Source organism: Sarcophilus harrisii, chromosome 3 (genome assembly GCF_902635505.1).
Source record: "Sarcophilus harrisii chromosome 3, mSarHar1.11, whole genome shotgun sequence".
Lineage (NCBI taxonomy): Eukaryota > Metazoa > Chordata > Mammalia > Dasyuromorphia > Dasyuridae > Sarcophilus > Sarcophilus harrisii.
Window position 1 is genome coordinate 361,988,377 of NC_045428.1, and position 21,764 is coordinate 362,010,140.

Genomic DNA, 21,764 nt, shown 5'->3' on the forward strand with positions numbered 1-21,764 from the left:
TCAAACAGTCTTTGAAAATTCCATGTGAATAATTTGAGGACTTGGTTTTGAAGTCCTATTTTCTCTTCCCTGACTGATTTATTTGGTGATTTGATTGAGGATTATCTGAAATTATAACTATATTGGATAAATCACATGAGACCAGGGAAGAATAGGCAGAGATATCTCCCTTGTTTTTTACAGTGTCCTTGTGAAATAGGCAGAATATTTTTCAAATGGAGAATCTGTAAAGTCTGTAGGCATTAAATTACTTAGCTGGGCCACTTCCTCAAGCAGTTATTGATTGGGGCTCTTAACTGGGGATAGCCATAAGGATGCAGAATAGCAGGAATTCTGTAAGGGAACCCTGGAGCATAGCTTCACTTATTGTTATGATAGCGCCTTTAAATTATTGGAAAATCACAGGCTAGCTTGGTGTATAGGGCCAGGAGTGTGATAAAAGGGTGGCTAGGATGGTGATTTTTTAGTTTTTATATTGATCATAAATTTAGGGAGGAATTGCATATAGCTCCTGTTTTCATGTACTGGATATAATTTTCAATATTTTTTTCCTCTCTATCTTTTCTCTCTCATTAAAAACAAAAGAAAAATAAAATCCTTTTAACAAATATAATTCATATGGTCAAAGTAAAATCCTATATTTAACTATAACTCGTTCCAAGTATGAGAGGCCTGCTGGTTATGCATGAGTCTTTTTATGTAGTATTTATTCAGCTACTCCTACACAGAACCATAGAAATCAGAATGGGAAGGTACTGTAGAAATTACCTAATATCACCTCCCCTTTGCCCCTCCCTAGATGAGGTTACTGAGGGGCAAAAGTTTTCAAAAATCCACTTAGCTAGTCTGTGATAGAGTTAAAATTGAAAGCACAAATTTTTTATTAGTACCAACTAATAGTCTTTACCCTAAAAGAGTTTTTATTCTACTAAGAATAATGTCTTCAAATAAGTAGAGTATAATTTGAGGAGACTACTGCTGGTGGAATTGGAATGGAGGTGAAGGGTACATCATGAAAAGCTTTTTGTAATAGGTTGTATCCAAGGAGGCAAAGGTGAGAAAGGAAGGAATTTAAAATACTGGAAAACAGGTCAAGAAGAAATAAATTTTACATCCTTGGATTCCTTGAAAACCATGATTTTAAAAGCATTTAGGGTCATCATGTTTCAAGAAATCACAAGCGATTAATGTCCAGATGCATTAGAATGGAGGGTAGAGAGGAAACAGAAAGATTTCCTTCCATCATCTACTGAAAGGAATACCCAAAAGTCTTGGGAACATCAAAGTCAGACTCTGGAGATTCCACATCAGATTACAGGCAGTTAGAAAGACAAAAATTCAAGTATCAGGAGCCACAGTCAGAATCACATGAGCAAGACCTGGCAGCTTCTCCTGGAAAAGAGAGAAAATCTTTTTCAATAGTGTTACAAAAGACAGAAGATAGAGATTTACAGCAAAGCGTATTTCCCCTTGCAAAGCTGTGTCTGTTCCTCCATGGAGGGGAAAAAAAGATGAATCTTTAATACAATGGAGCACTTTCAAGCATTCTTGATGAAAAGATCAGAGCCCAGCCAAAAATTTGAGATTCAAATACAAAATAAGAATCATGAGAAACCTAGAAAGGTAAATTTATTTGAGCCCTTGGAAGGGATTGTATGATTGTGCAGTGTTAACTTTCTAGAGGGAAAGAGAAACAAAAATCCTTTCAGAACCTTAAGGTCTCTAAAGTTTTTTTGTTGTTCAGACCTTTCAGTTACATCTGACTCTTTATGACCCCATTTGGAGTTTTATTGGCAAAGATACAGGAGTGCTTTGCCATTTAACAGATGAGAATACTGAGGCAAACAGGGTTAAGTGACTTGCCCAAGGTGACAAATCAGACATGCCTGAGATCAGATTTTAACTCGTCTTTTCCTGACTATAGACCAAGTGCTATCCATTGTGTCACATAACTACCCTCAGAAGGCATTAAAGGAGTTAAATTAGGGGAAAAAACAAAACAAAACAAAAAACAGAGCACCTTGGAATGGGTTGCTTCTATTTTCAGAGTTTGAAGAGAGAGAAAAAGAAGAAAAGGTAAAAGGGATACATTGAAAAAAATTTATTTTTAAAGGAAGGGATACATTTGTGATTAAAGGAGGAAGATGATTCAAAGAGAGAGGGATCAAGAGAAACTTGATTTTCTCTAATTGGGTATGATATACAAACCTGAAAAAAGTATAAGAGGAGCATTTATCAGAAGAACTTCATCCCTATCAAAACCAGATAAGGGAAGGGTGAAAAAATACACACACACATACGTGTATACACACATATACATAACACACACAGAATTTGATGTACAAATATAAAAAGGAAGCACAGATTATCAGGAGTTGGAAATTAAAGTGTTGACAGACCAGCCAAGGTGGTCAAATAGGAAGAAGCATTGCCACAAATTCTTTCCTCTCCCATCCCGTTGCCAGCCTACCAACTACTCCAGCAAAGCTATAAGAAGGACTCTAGACCTAGTGGGGATCAAGAAATCTAAGAGGAAAACAAAGTAGTTATCTTCCCCCCTAGGACAAATTCAACCCATTCGCAGAAATTGTGAATCGGAAGTGACTGGGATTCTGGGCTTAACCCCAAGCCTGGGCTGGTATTTCAGGATCTCCCAGAAAGGCAGAGATCATGGATTTAGACCAGGCAGGAGTTCAAGGTTTCCTAGAATGGATTGAAGACTTAGTTCCAAGCTGAAAACAGAATGAGAATAATAGTGTTGGTCGCCCCAGATAGATTCCAAGCTCATCCCTGGGCCGCGACTAGAGATAGGCCAGCTGGAGGTGATGGAGTAGGCCTTTCACACAGCCTTTTGAAGAGCTCTGAAAAAGGCTGGACAAAGAGCATGATCTGGATAGCTGAGAGAGGCTGGTAGACTTATGCTTGGCTCAGTGCAGGAACTCTGAACTTGGTTCCTGTTTAGCCATTCAGCTAACTGACCAGCCCTGGAGCACCACCTGGGGCAAGCCTGCAGCTGTGCTGACTAAATATAACCTTTGTGTGTAACCTGAAAAGCCCCAAGGAAAGGGTCTAGCTTTGCTCATATAGTGCCTGATAGAAGTCTGCAACTCCTTGACTCAAGTTACACCTGTTATCCCTAAAGAACATGGTACTCCATAACTCAGAAACATAGCAGTATGGCCCCCGATAAGAGGTTAACATAAGTGGCTTACAAAGTCACAGTAGTCCCACTAGAAGAGAATAGAACCCAACATAGAGCCTTGATCTGGGAGGTAAGGCTGAGTAAATTAAAAAAAAAAGATAAAGAGTATTATGATTCTCCTGATGCCTAAGACTAACCTAGAAGAAAAAAAAATAATTCGGAAATTCCACAAGTAAAGCCTCAAAATAAATAAAAAAGCGTATCTACATAAGTAAATAGAATTCCTAGAAGAAATGAAGCAAGAGTTAAAAATATATTGTAAGTGAGATAAATTGATAGATGAAAGAACTGGAAAAGAAATGAGCCAAGGAGGAGAGAAATAGCAGCTTAACACAACAAATGTGAACTCTTCTCCAAGTAATATTCTTTGAAAATTTGAATGGGTTAAATAGAAATGAATGACTCCATATGAAGAGAAATTTTAAAACAGAAGATTGAAAAAATATATCTCATTTCAAAAACAATTGATGAAAAAAATGTATTAATGAGAGAGAAAATTTAAGAATCATTGAACTCCCCAGAATCTGACCAAAAAAAGAATTTGAGTAATGTATTTCAAGGAAAACTGTTCAGATATATTATAAGTAGAGGGGAAAATGAAAGCAGAAGGTGTCAGGCACTGTGCTCATTAAGCCCTGAGGATACAAAAAGAGGCTAAAGGCTGTTCCTTCCTGTGCTCCAGAAATTTACATTCTAATAGGGAGACAAACAAATCTGTACAAAAAGCTAGATCCAGGATAAATAAATAGGAAATAATTAACAGGGGGAAGGTACTAGAATTAGGTGGAAATGGAAAGATTTTAGTTGAGTCTTAAAGGAAGCCAGGGACGTGAGTATTGTAGCTCTGTGGGAGAGAACCTGAGAAAAATGCATAGACCTGAGAAATCGAGTGTTTTGTTCTTGAAATGGGGTGAAAAGAATGTAAGGTGTAAGAAGACTGGAAAGGTAGGATGGGGTTGGGTTTTGACAGGCTTTAAATGTCAAAGAGAGCATTTTTGCATGATACTGGAGGCCACAGGGAACCCCTGGAATTTATTGAATAGGGGGCATGTGACCCAGGACCTGTCCTGTAGGAAAATTTCATTTGTGACTGAGTGGATATAGATTAGAATGGGGAGACTTTTTTTTTTTAATTTAATAGCCTTTTATTTACAGGTTATATGTATGGGTAACTTAACAGCATTGACAATTACCAAACCTCTTGTTCCAATTTTTCCCCTTTTTCCCCCCACTCCCTCCCCAAGATGGCAGGATGACCAGTAGATGTTAAATATATTAAAATATAAATTAGATACACAATAAGTATACATGACCAAACCGTTATTTTGCTGTACAAAAAGAATCAGACTCTGAAATATTGTACAATTAGCCTGTGAAGGAAATAAAAAATGCAGGTGGGCAAAAATATAGGGATTGGGAATTGAATGTAATGGTTTTTAGTCATCTCCCAGAGTTCTTTTTCTGGGCGTAACTGGTTCAGTTCATTACTACTCCTTTGGAAATGATTTGGTTGATCTCATTGCTGAGGATGGCCTGGTCCATCAGAACTGGTCATCATATAGTATTGTTGTGGAAGTACATAATGATCTCTTTGCCCTGCTCGTTTCACTCAGCATCAGTTCATGTAAGTCTCTTCAGGCCTTTCTGAAATCATCCTGCTGGTCATTTCTTACAGAACAGTAATATTCCATAATATTCATATACCACAATTTATTCAGCCATTCTCCAACTGATGGGCATCCATTCAGTTTCCAGTTTCTGGCCACTACAAAGAGGGCTGCCACAAACATTCATGCACATACCGGTCCCTTTCCCTTCTTTATGATCTCTTTGGGATATAAGCAGAATAAGACTTGTGGCATGCGGACTTATCAGAGTCATGGTAGAGACAAGGTGTGAGATGAGGAGGGCTTGGCACCAGCATGGTAGCTATGTCAGAGGAGAGAAGGGGGACCTTCTGAGAGATGTTGAAAAGGTGAAATCAGTAGGCCTGGGGGCAGCTTGGATATGGGGGAGGGGTGAGAGATGATGAGAAATCCAGGATGGCTCCTGGAGTGGGAGCCTGAGGGACTGAGAGGAGAGAGTTGCCGCTACAATAAATACTAGGGAAAGTAGGAGATGGGGAGACTTAGGGGGTAAAATGAGTTCTGTTTTGGACATAATTGAGTTAAGATGTTTCTTGGATGTCCAATTTGAGATGACTTAAAGACAGTTGGAAATAATGAGATTGGAGATCAGCAGAGATTGGGGCAGGCTAGATAGATTTGAGAATCTTCAACCTAGAAATGGCAATTAAATCCATGGGAATTTATGTGGGTCACCAAGTGAAGTGATATAAAAGGAGAAGACGGAATCTTGAGAGACATCTACAGTTAGAGGGCATGATCTGGAGGAGGATTCAGCAAAGGGTTGGGGAATGACTAGTCAGGTAGGAGGAAAATTAAGAGAGAATGATGACCAGAAAACCTAGTGAGATGAGAGTAATGAAGAGGGGGGTGATCAACAATGTCAGAGAAGTTGAAGAGAATAAATATTAGAAAAAGAAAAAAAAATTGTGATTGGGATCTGGGAGAGGGGAAGAGAAGATGGTAAGGGAGAAGTTTATTGATATGGAACAGAACCATTCCCCTGCATTCTTCTTTGTAAAGAATTGGCTGGGATCAAAGAGAAAGAAAAAGTATAAATGAATAAATAGAAATATATAAATAATAATCATACTTGTGAGTGGGATGAACTCATAAAACAGAAGAAGATGGCAAATTGGATTAGAAAGTAGCATCTTGCAATATGCTGTTTACAGGAAGCACATTTGAAACATCCGATTCACCCACATTAAAATAAGGAACTTGAGCAAAATTTCTTGTGTTTTAGCTCAACTTTGAAAAAACTGGTGTAGTAATCATGATCCTAGTCAAAACTGTAGCAAGAATGGATTTGATTAAGAGATAAATGGTGATTATAATTTGCTGAAAGATACAATACACAATGAATTAATATCAGTATTTGTATTCACTTAATGGTATATCATCTAAATACTGAAAAGAAAAGCTAAATGAGTCATTGAGAGAAATATAGAGCAGAACTATACTACTAGAAATTATCATACCATTTTCAGTGATAAACATATCTTATAAAACAAAAAAAGATTAGAAGGGAAGCAATAAATTGGGAAAACATTTTTACATTTAATGGTTCTGATAAAGGCCTCATTTCTAAAATATGTAGAGAATTGACTCAAATTTATAAGAATTCAAGCCATTAAATGATCAAAGGATATGTACAGACAATTTTTAGATAAAGAAATTAAAACCATTCCTAATCATATGGAAAGGTGCTCTAAATCACTATAGATTAGAGAAATGCAAATTAAGACAACTCTGAGATACCATTACACATCTCTTAGCGTAATACGATTACACTATCTCTCAGGAAAAGATAATGACGAATATTGGAGGGGATGTGAGAAAACTAGGACACTGATACATTGCTGGTGGAACCAACATGGATCCATTCATTCTGGAGAGCAATTTGGAACTATGCTCTTAAAAAGTTATCAAATTGTGCATACCCTTCCCAAGGAGATCTTAAAGAAGAGAAAGGGACCCACATGTGCAAAAAGGTTTATGGCAGCCCTCTTTGTAGTGGACAGAAACTGGAAACTGAGTGGATGCCCATCAATTGGAGAATGGCTGAATAAGTTATGGTTTATGAATGTTATGGAATATTGTTGTTCTATAATAAATGATTGGCAGGATGATTTCAGAGAGGCCTGGAGAGACTTACATGAACTGATACTAAGTGAAATGAGCAGAACCAGGAGACCATTGTACACGGCAACAACAAGATTATAAGATGATCATTTCTAATGAATTTGATGCTTTCCACCGATTGAGGCCAGATCCAATGATCATGTGATGAAGAGAGCCATCTTACATCCAGAGAGAGGACAGTGGGAACTGAATGTGGATCACAACATAACATTCCCACTCTTTTTTGTTATTGTTTGTTTGCATTTTATTTTTTTTTCTCATTTACTTTTCTTTTTGATCTGATTTTTCTTGTGTAGCAAGAGAATTATATAAATATGTTTACTCATATTGAATTTAACATATATTTTAACATGTATAATATATATTGGATTTCTTGCCATCTAAGGGAGGGAATAGGGGAAAAAGAATTGAAACAAGGCTATACAAGGGTCAGTGTTGAAAAATTATCTGTGCATATGTTTTGAAAATAAAAAGCTTTAAAAATAAAATAAAATACATTTTTAAAAAGAACACAAAAATCACAAAAAACTACAAAGAAGTTAAGAACCTGAATAAAATTTTAGAAAAGTTAGATATTATACTTCTCTAGCAATTTTTTAAAATGACAGTAGAAAGGAATGCATACACACATCATTTTTACCTGTGTATATCATCTTTACAAAAATTGCCTGTTTAGGAAATTAGGGCATTAAAATTTTAACTAAATGCAGAATAGCAGTTATATTAAATATATTATTTACTAACCACAATGCAATAAAATCATATTTCATAAAGAACCATAGGAAAAAGATTAAAATCAACTAGAAAATAACTTAATTATGAAATCCTGAAGCATAGTATACAAAAGAACAAATCATAGAAATGATAATAGTTTCATTAAAGACCAGAGGATGAGACAAAAATACCAAAGTTTTGGTGATATAAGCAAAGCAGACTTTAGGGGAAAATTCATATCTCTAAATACTTTTATCAGTAAAAGAGAGAAAACAGATCAATGATTTCAAGTATACCAAAAGAAAAATAAGGCCTTGAAAACATTAAGAACATTTAAAAAATTATTAATTACTAAAGTGGAAATTTTGAAAGTAATGTGTTTAAAAAAACACAAAATAAATAAATAAAAACTAAAAAAAGACAAAATCATAACAAATGAAGAAATAAGGGATATTATTAGAATCTATTTTACCCAACTATATGCCAGGAAAATCTCTAGCAACTTAAAAGAAAATCTCTAGCAATTTAAAATAAAAGATTATTTTTAAAGATATAAAATGCCCAGTTTAACAGAATAAGAAATAGAAAGTTAAACAACTTAATTTTAGAAAAAAGAAATAAAATAAGACTCATATTAACTCCCAAAGGACCACTCAAAGGAAACCCTTTTTACAGAAATATAGATCTAAATAATTGAAAAATGTTTCTTTCTCATGGATGGATTTAGCCTGTATCATAAAAAATGACAGTACTGAAAAAATTAATTTAGTTAATCTATTTTATACCAATCAGATTGCCAAAGGATTGCTCTACAACCCTTCCCCCAAACTAAAATGCATATGGTAAAACAAAAAGTCAAAATTCTACAGTGAAATAATAGTAAAAATAAAAGTGAAAAATAAGGGTATGTAGAAATATTAGATCTCACAATATACTACATAGTTGTAATCTTCAAAATGACTTGCTATCAGTCAAAATAGCCATCATTCCAGAGTGCCAGAAATGAAGGAAGCTACCTACCTCCTTTCAGAGGTAATAGAATCAGGATGTAGAGTGACATATTTTTTGGACATGTCCAATGTGAGAATTTGTCATATTTGACTGCATAATTTTTTTTAGCAAGAGTTTTCTTTTTTGTTTTCTTTTCAAATAGTGGGAAAAGGAATGGGAATTTGTTCATTGAAAAAATAAAATTTAATAATAAAGAATAGTGATGAATTTATTATGTAGTTTTGGAAAATCAGCATATGAAATGGAGAATCACTGTTTCATATACAATCTTCATTTTGTGTTCTGTTTATCTGAAAATGCTCCTTTTTTGTATTAATTTTTTTTAATGCATTGTGACTTAGAGCCAAGAGCTCAGAGGAATTAGCAAGCTTTTCTTTCACAGTGATCCTAAAGAAAAGTTTATTAATTCTCTATAGTAATTAGAGTGGAGTTTAAAAAGAATAGAATTGATTCGTAAATGTTGGAGAAGAGTGGTGTGGTACTTAACATTTTGCAACTGGATTATTTTGGAAGTCAAAAGTTCTGTAAAGTTCAGTTATCTTGTGGAAAAATACTAGAAACAATCATCACTTCCCCATTCCCTTGTTTGGGTACCTTAACAGAATAAACTTGGTATTGGATAACTTATGAACATCTCATTCATAAAAGAACAAGACTTATTTGAGATTTCTTCCGTGACAAGTATATTAAAACGAAACAGTAGATGCTATTTTTCTTGCCTAGAATGAAGGTGTTCATTTTCTCCCATGTGACATATCGTCTGACTAAAGAAAATCTAGTCTAATTCACGTGGGTAGTTCTTGTTACAAAATTGGCCAGAGGACTGTACACCAGTTGTATTGTGTCAAGGTGTAAGGGTCAGTTGGGAAGGGAAAAAATGGGTTATATCAAGCAGCAGTTCAGTTCAAGAAACATTTTTAGAAAATCATTGTAAAGTGCTTTGTGCTAGAAATAAAAAGATGCAACAATAACTGGAAATGGTATAAGACAACTAGAGATGTTCTTCAGGAAGCTAGTGCTGCAACTCGAGTTGTTCTATCTTCATTGTTACTATTGATTTCCCAAATTCTCTAATGGTCTTTTAAGAAAGTTTCAGTCTTCTTGACTGAAACTGCATTTGAGCTATCAGCTATATCCTCTTGTATTTCAAAGGGCTGTTGAAGCCTATGTGGATGAAGATACTGTTCTGGTGGTGGTGGTGATGATGATGATGATATTGGTGATATTAGGACCTTCTAAACCCATAATTTTATAACTGATTATCTAAGTTTGAAAGATAAAATATTTTTGGTAAGTTGTCAAATCTCCCTACCAAAATATTATTTGAAAGAGTATGCTTTAAAGGAAGCTTTAGGGATCACAGTTTTATATTTAGATCCCAAAGGATTAGAGGTTCTTCACCTAGGCTAAATTTCTTATTTATAGATGAGGAAACTGAGGTCCAGAGAGGGTTAAATGACTTGACTGTCTTTGTCACAAATAATAGACAGGAGATTTGAGCCTGGCTCTATGGGTAGAACTCTGTCTACTCTTTTCTAGACATCTCTCAATAAGTAAATGAAAGTAATTTTCTTTTCTAAAAACCTTAGTTTTTCTCTCACATTTTCCAGCTGAGACATAAAAAAGCATGCAATAGGCCATCTCTCTGAAATCTTTCAGTGTCTGGAACATGTATATTAGGGAAGAGGGAATGAGAAAAGTTTGAGTTCTATTATATCCACAAATAGACTTTTGTCCTGTTTCCTAATAATTCATCTGAAGCTTTTCTGTAAAGTTTCACAATTTGGGGCAGGGAAGAGCTTCACTTTCTGTTGTTGAATCCCCTGCTTCCTCTTTTGTAATTGAAAAGCACCCCATCTTTTATGAAGTTTGTGTCCCTATTACTTTAGATTAGAACCCCTTAAGTGAAGATGCCTTTGTCGTGATCAGATTAATACCTCTGGGCCTAATAGATAACAGTGGCTGAGGATGATGGCTGACAGTGCCCCACCCTCACCATCCCCATGATTTTCCTTTTCTGGGTATTTCTCAGTGGCCTTTCGGAGTCTATTTATACTCATGAGATATTTGGGGATAAACCAAAACAAATGATCTTTGGTTGACGATGTATATATCAGATTTGTCTAAACCTTTGCCTTTTATTATCTCTGTTGGACTTTATAGTTAATAAGAATGGTATATAGTAGTGACCACTTCCATCATACCAAACACATGCTGGCCATGTCTTCTGGAGTCAATTTTGTCAAACTGACAGAAGTATAAACTACCAGTGGAGCACCTAAAGGCACTTCTGTTGACTTCCTCTTTTGTTCGTTATATTCCACCTTAACTCCTTTGAGATCAAGGACTGTCATTTTAAAATTTTGTATCTTTGGTGTTTATCATAGTGTCTTATACTTAGGAGACCTTCGATACATTTTTGTTGAATGTCATTTACAATTCCCTATTCCTCTTGTGGGATTATAAGAGCATTAGAGTTAGAATTTATGATATAACCTAAGAGTAAAGCTTCCCAGATGGAAAGGAAATGGATCTTTGGTGCTGTAGTGAAGACCTGATAGATTGGACACATTTTTTAGTCCTTTCAGACAAATTCTGTAGACCTCTGGCTATAATTTGAATCCATTAAACCAAGTTGTGAGTGCAAGGTGTCTTTTGTGGCTTCTACCATTTTGTCTCCCTTCTCAAGCAAGGTACATTATCTTTAGGAAACTAAGCCTTCATCCCAGGCATCCACCATAACCTGGGGACATACACAAAGGTGGACTCGTTCTTTATTTATGTTATCTAGTGACAGCTGTAATTTATTTCATTATGTCATCAAGACATAATTATTATCATATTTAGAACCTGCAACAGGACAGTTTGAAAATGTAGCCAGAGGGAGATATTTCTGTGTCTGATCACTTATAACTTTTTTTTCCCTCTCTCCTTTCACCTTCACCTTCCAGGTTTACGTGTCTTTTGATTATGGGAAATCATTCCAAAAAATATCCAAGAAATTCAACTTTGGTGTGGGAAACAACAGTGAAGCTGTGATTGCTCAATTCTACCATAGTCCAGCTGACAACAAACGGGTAAGGAAGTAGTGGTCACAAAATATTGCTTTCATGGACCTTGTTTAGTCAGAGAAGAAAGAACTCTATGCTCATGAGAAAACAAATATGTTGAAACATTTTGGGGGCTGGTGGTGAAGTCATACTTTGCTAATACTTGTTTATGGACGGGAACATTTATTATGGAGAAGACCCCGTTTGTAAGGCTGACTCACAGTGGGTTGAGGCCATGTCATTACGTGGAATTTCTGATGCAAAAACAGCCCACAGAAAATCCTCCCCTTTGCTGATTACCTTCTGGAGTGGTAATAATTTTAATAATGATTCTCTTATTTGTTATTGTAGATCACATTTCTCCAGGGGTTCAAGGTTTCCAAAGTGTTTTTCTCTTAGCAACTATATATCTGAAGGAGTGTTGAAAAAGTGGTGAATAGAATAAGTTAGCATTCAGTGAATCTGTTACTGACTGTATTTTTGTCTTTTTTTTTCATTCAGAGCCACTTTTGATGATGCTCTGTTGTAGTTCATTGTAGTTATCCGTTCTTCATTGACCAATCCCAGACCCTAGGTTTTTTTAATGGAGAGAAAAATCAAACCAGCAGATATTGTCTTTTGCAGACCAGTATTGGTTCCTTTTTCCCTCCCATTTTCTCATTTATTGTCACATTTATAAATATGTATATATATATATATATATATATATTTATAAACACGTGTATATGTGTAGGTATGTGTATACACAGATATACAGACACACAGATATTGCTTTACTGGTGTTCCAGGCCTTCCATATTCTGTCACCACTATCTAGTCTTAACCTCTTTTTCTATAGTGGAGAATAGACAGCCTGCTGTAGCTATACTGGACTTCTCACCATTTTCCTTCTTATCTTGCTCTGTTCCTCCTCCATCTATTTATTATAGTGCCCCATAAATAGCTAGAGTAAATTGTGTCCCTCACTTCTGCCAGTTTCACCTGTTAAAGTCACTTTTGTAAATACCTGATTCAGATGAGATCTCCTCATAAAGTCTTCATTGAAGGAAGAAAGGAAGGGAGGAGGGAAAGAAGAAAGGCATTTCCTATTGTCAGGCACTTTGCTAAGCCCTGGTGATTTAGATAGAAGCAGAAAGGACAGTTCCTGCCCTCAAGGACCTGCAAAGCAGGGTTAAGGGAAGAGAAGCTTAGGGACCAAATGTAGGTGCCACAAATGGACTGAGACGGGGATTCCTCAGGGTTATAGCTTTAGAGCTGCACAGGGCCTCCAAGACCTGTCCAGTACATGTCCTGTTCAGCACTTGTATGCTGTTCCACATGGCTCCTCTGCCCACTTGACTCTTGCTCAGGGCTCAGTAGCTTCATAAGGTGGAGATCCAGAGGCAGGGGATGAAATGGCCTGACTCCCATAGAGCGTGCTGGCAGGGGCTTTGTGCTGCAGGCTAGGGGGAAACACTGTCAAGAGGAAGTTGAGACTTCTTTGGGGGTAGCCATCTGTTCTCTCACTCTTTGGTGGCTCTTATTGTGTTCATTAGGTTTGTTTTCACTCAGGGAAATCATATTGTTCTACCAGACCAGTTACTTCCTGAAAAAACCACACAGAGTTTCTGAAGAAGTGACTTGTCATAGGGTCATGTTGTCAATTAGGGCCATTGGGAGAATCTTGCCTTGTGCTCTCCATCCCTACCCCTGACATTTTAATCCTGGTTAAGTGTGTGAACATTGAGGGTTACCTTTGTGAGAAAGGAGGAGAAATTTCATGTGTTGATTTTTAATATTAAAGGTCAGGGTGCAATTTGAAAGGGTGTATATAGGAGGCTCATAACTAAAGCTTTGATAATAAAGCTTTTGTCTGCTGCACTTGTATGCTGTTCCACATGGCTCCTCTGCCCACTTGGCTCTTGCTCAGGGCTCAGTAGCTTCATAAGTTGGAGATCCACCTTATGTTCATTTTTTTTGGTTTTTGGTGGGGGATTTATATAAAGGCTTCAAGTCTTTTTTAGTTTCATTTGTCATAATTTCCTCATTCTTCTGATTCCCTAAGTTACTTAGAAAGAAGCACCAAGTCCCTGATCCTTATAGCACAGATTTTATGGGATCTGTGAACTTGGATGGGGAAAAAATTAGATCTTTATTTCTATTTGTCACTTACTAAAAGTTAGCATTTCCTTCAATTATGAAGGAAAAAAATTCTGAGAATGGGTCCTCAAGGCTTAGAAAATGTAAAAAATCCCTGTTGTAGCAAGGGAGAACTACTCATACTATGGGACCCATCCTGATGGGTATCCTGCTCCAGAGCATGCAACCCTCCCAGCCTTCAAAAGTAAAATGTGATTAGTGCTGTGTCTCATGTGGAAGTTATTCACATTCATTTTAGTTGACCCATGGGGTAAAATTGTGAAATGTATGAATTGGTTTTTGGTGCCTTTCCTGTCTTCATGCTCCAGTCCCATACCCCTCTTCTCTAAAACTTGCTGTCAGGAAGGACTTAGATAAGTTCATTTTCGTAATGTAATGGGTGTGCCTATAACTTACAAAGTTGATAAAGACCCCTTCCCTTAAAGCTCATTGTGCTTTAACTTGTGGCAAAACCTTCAGTCACAAGAGTGAAACTCCCCGTGTAAAACTTCGGCATAGCAGCAAGGAGGCCAAAAGACCTTTTTGGAGGACAGAAAGACTTTGCTGTTGGTGCTGCAGTCACGACTAGGGGGGAACTGCTGAGCAGAACCAGCTTTGCTAGCTATTCATTGGGTAGTTACTGAGTGACCAGGAGTCTGAGAGAAAGGAGGTGGAGGAAATAAGGATTTACAGAGCAAGCACTGTGATGAGTGGGTTTTTTGGTGAAGTTATCAGGGTTAACTGATTGATTCCCAGGATCACTAAGTGTCTGAGACTAAATTTGAACCCTAGTCTTCTTAACTCATGACCCATTATCTGTCCATTATGTCCCCTCACCTCCTCAGCTAGACAGTGTAGCAGTTAGGAAGTAGAATTAGAATGCATGAAAAGTGTAAGTTGTGTCCTGTGTCCCCGTAGTCTAGTAAGAGAAGCAAGATCTATACTCGTGGAACCATTAAATGATCATAGTAGAGGGGTGAGAATGTATTGTAGGCCCTCCAAAACATCTGAAGATCATGAAGAAGTGGGACCACCTGGAACTTCGAGAATGGATAGGATTTGAAGAGATGGAATGGAAATGCAATCAATCAGTAAAGATTTATTGGGTAGCTAGGTGGTACAGTGGGTAGATTGTGAGCCTAGAGTCAGGAAAACTTGAATTCAAATCTTGCCTTATACACTTACCAACTTGTGAAATTTAGCATAACCTGTTTGCCTCAGTTACCTGATTTGTAAAATGGGAGTAATAATAGCAACCTTCCAGGATTGTTGTGGGCTCAAATTGTAAAGGGCTTAAGCCCAGGTACTAAGTAAATATTCTTTACTTCATTTATTTATTTATTTTTATTTTTATTTTTTTATTAAGCACTTTGTGCCAGGAACTCTGCTAAAAACTCTGAAAGGCAGAGAATATTCTGAGGGAAGTAAGGAGGATGGAGAACAGCAGGAACAAAGCTAGGAATCCTATTGGTGCCTTTTAACAAGAGGGTTGTGAGAATTTCCCAGGAGTGTCTGGGGAAACATGGAAAAAGGTAGGCTGATATGAAATGACTTGACAATCGTCTTAGAAATCTGCACTTTATTCTGAAGGAACAGGGGAGACAGCTCACAGTCTTTAAGCAAGCAACTAGCAGGGAGATACCAATTACATTTATTTAGAAGTGCATAACACAAAATCTTGGGAAAAAATGAAAGTTGATTATTTTTACATGTATTTGGAAATATAAGATATTGAGAAAAAAAATAAAAAGTGCATAATTGAAGAAGATGGTTAATTTCAGTTGTCAAAATAAATTTTCTCATACAAATTCATGAACCACCTGAGATTTACCCCATGCTAAGAACCCTTGAATTAGAGTTATTGCAAGCCTGACCAACCGTGTGGGAAAACCCTAGATCCTTCTTCTGACATTCAAGTGACCTGTGAAGGAGGGAGATACCTAACTGAAGTGAGACCTGGGTAATTAACAACCACAATTGCTTGGGTCTTTCCAAAATAGCAGCAATAGTTTGCATCCTTCTCAGACTACTTCCTGAGATCTTTGTCATGCTAAATAATTGGAGGGGAGGTCCCAAGTCAATAATGGTTTTCTGTGGTGGTTAGTATATTGTATTAGTACTAGGAGGCAGTAGTTGAAAAAGCCCTTAACTTGTAGTCATAGTCATTTAATTGTTAGTCAGTAACCATTTATTAAGCACCTACTACTAAATTCAAATTTTAATGCTGTTCTGTCTTGCCTGCGTGATCTTGGACAAGTCCCATACCCTGTTTGGGTTTCAGTTTTCTCATGTGTAAAATTAAAAGGAATCAGACTAGATGATCTCTAATTTTTCTTATAGAGCTAGATATGTTTTCTGATCTTATGATACCATAACTTATTGAGGTGATTGCATTGTGGAGAGAAGACTCAGTATTTTCCATGGATAGTTTTTATGTGTCTCATTACTATTTTAGGGAACCTAGATTTTCTATTTATAGTTCTGGACCAGGACCAGATGGTAACCAGGTCCAAGGTAACCAGGACCTTAAAGATGGAAAGAAAAAGACAGATAGGAGACATCAAAAATTATTTACAAAAATTTCAGAGGAAGAAATGATAGGACTTGATAGCTTTGGAATATGAGAAGTCAAGTCTAAAATATCTCTACTAGTATAGGCCAGAAACATTAATAGAAATAGGGAAGTTGGAAAGTAGAATGGAAGAAGATGAATTTAGTTTTTGAAGTGTTAGAAGTGGTTACCTGCAGGACCAGGATTTAATTTCCATTTCCAGGGGGTTGTTTTCTATACGATAGCTTCTAAGGGCTGGATTAGAAGACAACAGTCGGTTTGAGATAAAGGCAGGGTTTGATGTAAGATCAGGACTGGAGAGAGGGATAGGGGACTTGTAGAACCAACAGTATTCTCATAGAAATGAGAATCATTATCCTTTCCTGAGATAAAAGCAGGAGATAAATCAACCAAAAAAGGAGACAAAGAATGGGTGGCCAAAAAGGTAGATAGCAGTAATCAAATTAGTGTGCTCTCATGGCTGTCAAAGTAGAAGAGAGTTTTGAAGTGAAGAATGCTTCCAAAGAAGTAGGAGAAGATTGAGATGATGAAAATGTCAGAAAATAAAACCTTTAAACCATATTAAAATAATTGAGAGCAATTTGAAGAAGAGAAGATTGGAGAAATGTAATTGGTTCTTGTTGCAAGTTCATGAAGTATGAGTAGGGTGATGATCTTAATGTAATCAATATGTGTATATAAAATGCTTGATGATATATAGTACATGTCCTCAAAGCAAGCCAGCAAGATATGAATCACCCCCATTTTTAAGTCTCAAAGTTAAGTGATTTTCCAGTGGTCATAGGATTAAGAAAGTATAGTTTTCAAATCCAGGAGAGAGAAGTTAGAGATCACTCACTAGAGAAATCCTTAACAACAACTCTTTCCTATGTACAACACTTTATTCTTTCTGGGATGGTTTGAGTTGAACTCATTTGGAGGCAGGGGAAGGGAGTAAGTGAGCTTTTGAGAACTCTTTCATTCCAATAGCTGGGATGGTCCTTTTGTTGTCATTATTTGTATAGCCCTACATTTAAGTGGAAATTTGCTTTGAGAACATTTTTTTTTACAGTTCAGTAATAAATGTCAATTTCTTTGAGCTCAATACTGTATGGGTAGTGTCTAGGTGCTAACATACAGAAGAAATGTAATTCCTACCCTTGGGAAGCTTTGGCTTTAGCAAACAAACAAACAAAAAAATAAGTGCAAATTAATGTTACGTCTTCTGAGTCCATTAGTTTCAAGAAATTTGGGAATTAATAATGGATAGATGAATGAATGAAAAAAAACACTTATTAAGCACCTACTGTATACAAAGTATTGTATAAGCACAGGGATCTAAAAGAAAAGTGGGAGATTTCTTTGCTCAAGGGGCTAGCATTCTAATGGAGAGATTCAACACACATAGGAATTTTTGTTCCCTCAAGTCAGACAGAAAGATTTCATGGTTCTTAGGGGGCAGTGGCAAAACAAATGGTAATATACCATTTTTTCCACAGAAAATTATTTTTGTCTGTTTCTGATTTTTGAACCATTCAGCAGTGCCAAGAACTTTGGTGATAAGAATTTTATTTTCTATCTTTTCTATAGCTGTGATTGTTAAGGAATTAGGAGCTATAGCACCTACAAAATCTCGTTTCTATAGGGGTTGTTCCCCAGTATTGGTAGTCTGTGAGTCACTGATATTCCTGAGACTCTTGGGTTTACCTGTTCTTCTGGGGTATCTGCTTAGAGATTGGTGTTGGTGGTAGCTAGGATGTGGGCCCCTTCTCCATAGGTATTGTTTTCTACAGTGATATTGATGCTGTTCTAGTGGCAGTGCAGAGAGTTGAGGTGGGAGAATCCCCTTCTAGTTGTGATGAGGTTTAGGTTTTGGGGTTCCCTTTAAGGGAACCGAATGATGAGGTCTACATTTAGGAAACCAAAATGATATTAGGGTTTCTGGTGGTCAGGGAGTTAAATGATAAGTTCTAGTGGCAGGTTCAGGGTTCAGGGAACCAAATGGAGATATTTGGCTCCCCTATATCCCCTTGGGATTCGGCACAAAAGTAGGGAGTTTTGTGGAACCCCCTTCTGGCAGTGCAGAGGTTCTCTGTAAAGGAATTTACAGACTCCAAAAAGCTAGATTGATTAAAAAAAGGTTTATTATTGGCATTGGAAGTCAGCCTTTACTCTGCAAGAATAGAAAGGCTGAATTCCTTAGAGGCAAAGTCTGACAGAGAAGTAAAGTTACTAGTAGAGAGATCCCGACAAAAGGGCATAAATCTTGTTAGGGAAATAGGTAAAGAGAGAGTAACACTGGAAGAGAATAGTATATTCCAGTGGGCAGAGGCCTTCTTGGCCTAGCATGGCATGGCCTAGCATAGCATGGAATTGTTTAAAACCTCTGCAAGGAGTTGTTTCAAGTTGGCTCTTTTTATCTATAAGCTGGGTTTCAGCTTGGGCTAGAATTTGAATAGAATTGAATGAATCTCTTCAATTCAGTAGGGTTAGCTTTGGACTGAACCAACCCCCTCACCTAGATAACAGAATGTTTCCCTCGCTCTGGTCCCTCACTGAGGCAAGGTTGAAGGAAATTCTCCTTCAAGGAGTTTTAGAGTTTTGGGGTCCCTTCTTCAGTTGGGGCAGGTTCAACGTGAAAGAATTCACAAACTCGAATACTAATGGCAAAAAGGAAGATTTATTTTTCACTAAGAAGGTCTCTCTTAGCGGACAAATCTCTTGAAGAGGTTTGCAAAGAATAAATGAACAGAAACTTATTTTATGAGCAGATCTTGGGGGCAGTTTGAACTGATTTCAGACCAGAATCTCTCAATTGAATGAAAATCACTTTGAAGGCTTTTCCAGCCCAAATGGGGGATCCGATTTCAATAGGGGGGGTAATTTGAATGATATTGGTCTGGAAAATATGCTTCTTCCTAGACTTTCTGGAGCCTGGGAGACCCCCAATCTCTCTTCTTTTGCAGGTCAAAGGGGACAGAGTTTCAGTGATTATTTTACACAATTTTTACAGAGTTCATCCATGTCAATATAGATCAGGCTCAAATCGGGGTAGATGAGCATAGAGGTCGCTTCTGTTCCCAGAGCTCTTGGTTTCACACCCTAGACTTTCTGGACCAAAAGGAAGGTGATAATCTAGGTGGTGTATTGGTTTTACCTACCTGACCCCTTGCTGCTCCCTCAAGGTCCTTCACCTAGGTTGGCTTGCCTAGTAGTGTTGAGGGAAGTTAATCAAGTAAAGCTTTCTTGTAGTCAGTTCCCCTGTTTTATTTCTGTGACCACCAGACCCATGGTAGAACTGGATCCTGCTGATTCTGACTTCTTCGTCCTCTGCTGAGCTTCCTGGCTAGCCCTGGAACAGGCCCTTATTCTTTCTCCCCACAAAGGGCCTCTATGGGCAGGCAGTTGCTAGTCTGCCAAGCTATTGTTCAAACTTAGTCACCCTTGTACAACCAGAATAAGGTGTGTCCTGTTCCCACCAGAGCCAGTCCTTTAAGATGCTGCAGAGAAAGTCTGCTGGCCTCAGGGGCTTCTCCTTTCCCTATGGAAGTAAACCAACCTCCTCGTGCAAGGAGAAAAAGCCATGTTCCCAGGACTGGTAAAACTGCTGGGCAGGTGATGCTAGGCTTTGGCCTGGGCCTTTTTTGAATGGTATGGGGACTGGAGTTCTTTTCCAGCCTATCCCTTCCCTGCCCACTCCCAATTCATTTCTGGAGGATAGGTAAATCATAAGTTCGGGCCATGAATGTATCATAGATTTAGAACTAGAAGGAATTTTAGAGGCCATTTGGTCCAACTCCCTTATTTATAATGAAGAAACTAAGGCACAAAAAGGTTTCATTGTCCTAGGTACAATAGTAGTAAAGAGCGGATCTAAGTCCTTTAATCCTAAATTCATTGATCTTACTATACTTTGATTTCTTGGTCTTTGGGTTACTATTAACCTTTGAAAAGAAGGAATCATTAGCCATCTTCCAAATCACCTTAACTTTTGCTCTGAGAACAGTAATCAAATTAGCATTGCCTCATTTCCTCATCCCTGAATCTGTTTAAACTAAAACTACAAAAGTCATTACTTTTCTAAATATGTTGTTTTCTTTGGTTAAAATGTAAGTTGCTTGAGGGCAAGGACTTTTTAGCTATTTGTATTTGTATCTCCATCATTTAGCACACTGGTAATTGAAAGAGTTTAACAAATCACTTTCACTCCTTCATTAATCCATTCATTCATAGACAATAGGAGGTCTTTAACTCTTGGAGGTCTACAATGAAAGATTAGAAAAATTAGGAAAATATTCTGATGGAAGTAATAAAAATTGTTACAGCCTTCATTAAATAGAAACTTTATTACATTAACATTAAGACTTATGAACATAACATTAAGTAAGACTTATATGTTGGGTACACTAACCTGTCCTTTCTGTTCCTTAACTCAGCCGTTTCTGATCCTCCCTCCCTCCTTCCCTCCCTTCCTTCCTTCCTTCCTTCCCCTTTTCTCTCCCTCCTTTCATTATTCTCTCCCTTTTCCCTTCCTCCTCTCTTCCTTTTGAAAAATTGGAATATTTTCTTTTTCTCACTTTTATTTTTTTTTAAAGTTGCAGAAACTTCCAAATTATTTTATCCTCTTTCACAGGAAGACTTTCTCTTATGATAAAGAAGTACAGTTAAACATGATGAATGGGCATATTGGCCATATCCAACAATGTGTGCCTCATTCTGCACTTGTAGCCCATCACTTCTTTGCCAAGAAGTGCGATTCATAATTGCCAAGATATACTTGTCAAGAGGTAGGATATGCTTCTTGTCCTTCGGAATTCAGATTGGTCATTGTGTCAGTCAGAGTTCTGAAGACTTTCAGCCTTGCTTTCCCTTAAGAGATGTCCTTCTCTTGGTTCTTGACATTTGCATCTCTTCATTGGTATGCTTAGATGGTAAGAGGGACCTGCACTCTGGTTCTGCAGGCCCTCTTATCTTCCTGGTTTTCATTTTTCCCTGAGTGCTTTTACATGGTATAGTTGGGGGTTGACTGGTTCTTGCCAACTTTTTGTCTTCTCTGTTTTCTCCAGTACATCTTTGTGGATGCCTATGCCCAATATCTCTGGATTACTTTTGACTTCTGCAGCACTGTACAAGGTTTCTCCATCCCATTTCGGGCAGCTGACCTCCTTCTGCATACCAAAGCTCCCAACCTTCTTCTGGGTTTTGATAGATCTCACCCCAACAAGCAGGTAAGTGAACGCCCTCCCACTCCCTGCTGCCTCAGGAGCCATCGGTAAAGGCTTTTTTGGTTCTCTTCTTACTGCCATCTGGCTGTGTCCTTTCACTAATCCTCTCTCTTCCTCTAGGTT

General features: G+C 37.4%; 1 protein-coding gene across 2 annotated transcripts in view; it reads left to right on the forward strand.

The window, feature by feature from the left end:
* The window catches only part of SORL1 (sortilin related receptor 1), a 197,156-nt gene that overhangs the window by 37,377 nt on the left and 138,015 nt on the right, over positions 1 to 21,764 (forward strand). For both annotated transcript variants that reach the window (XM_031960174.1, XM_023499392.2), the window contains exons 3-4: positions 11,649 to 11,774; positions 21,483 to 21,644. In XM_031960174.1, coding sequence (XP_031816034.1) covers positions 11,649 to 11,774; positions 21,483 to 21,644 — 288 coding nt within the window. The remainder of the gene's footprint in view (positions 1 to 11,648; positions 11,775 to 21,482; positions 21,645 to 21,764) is intronic.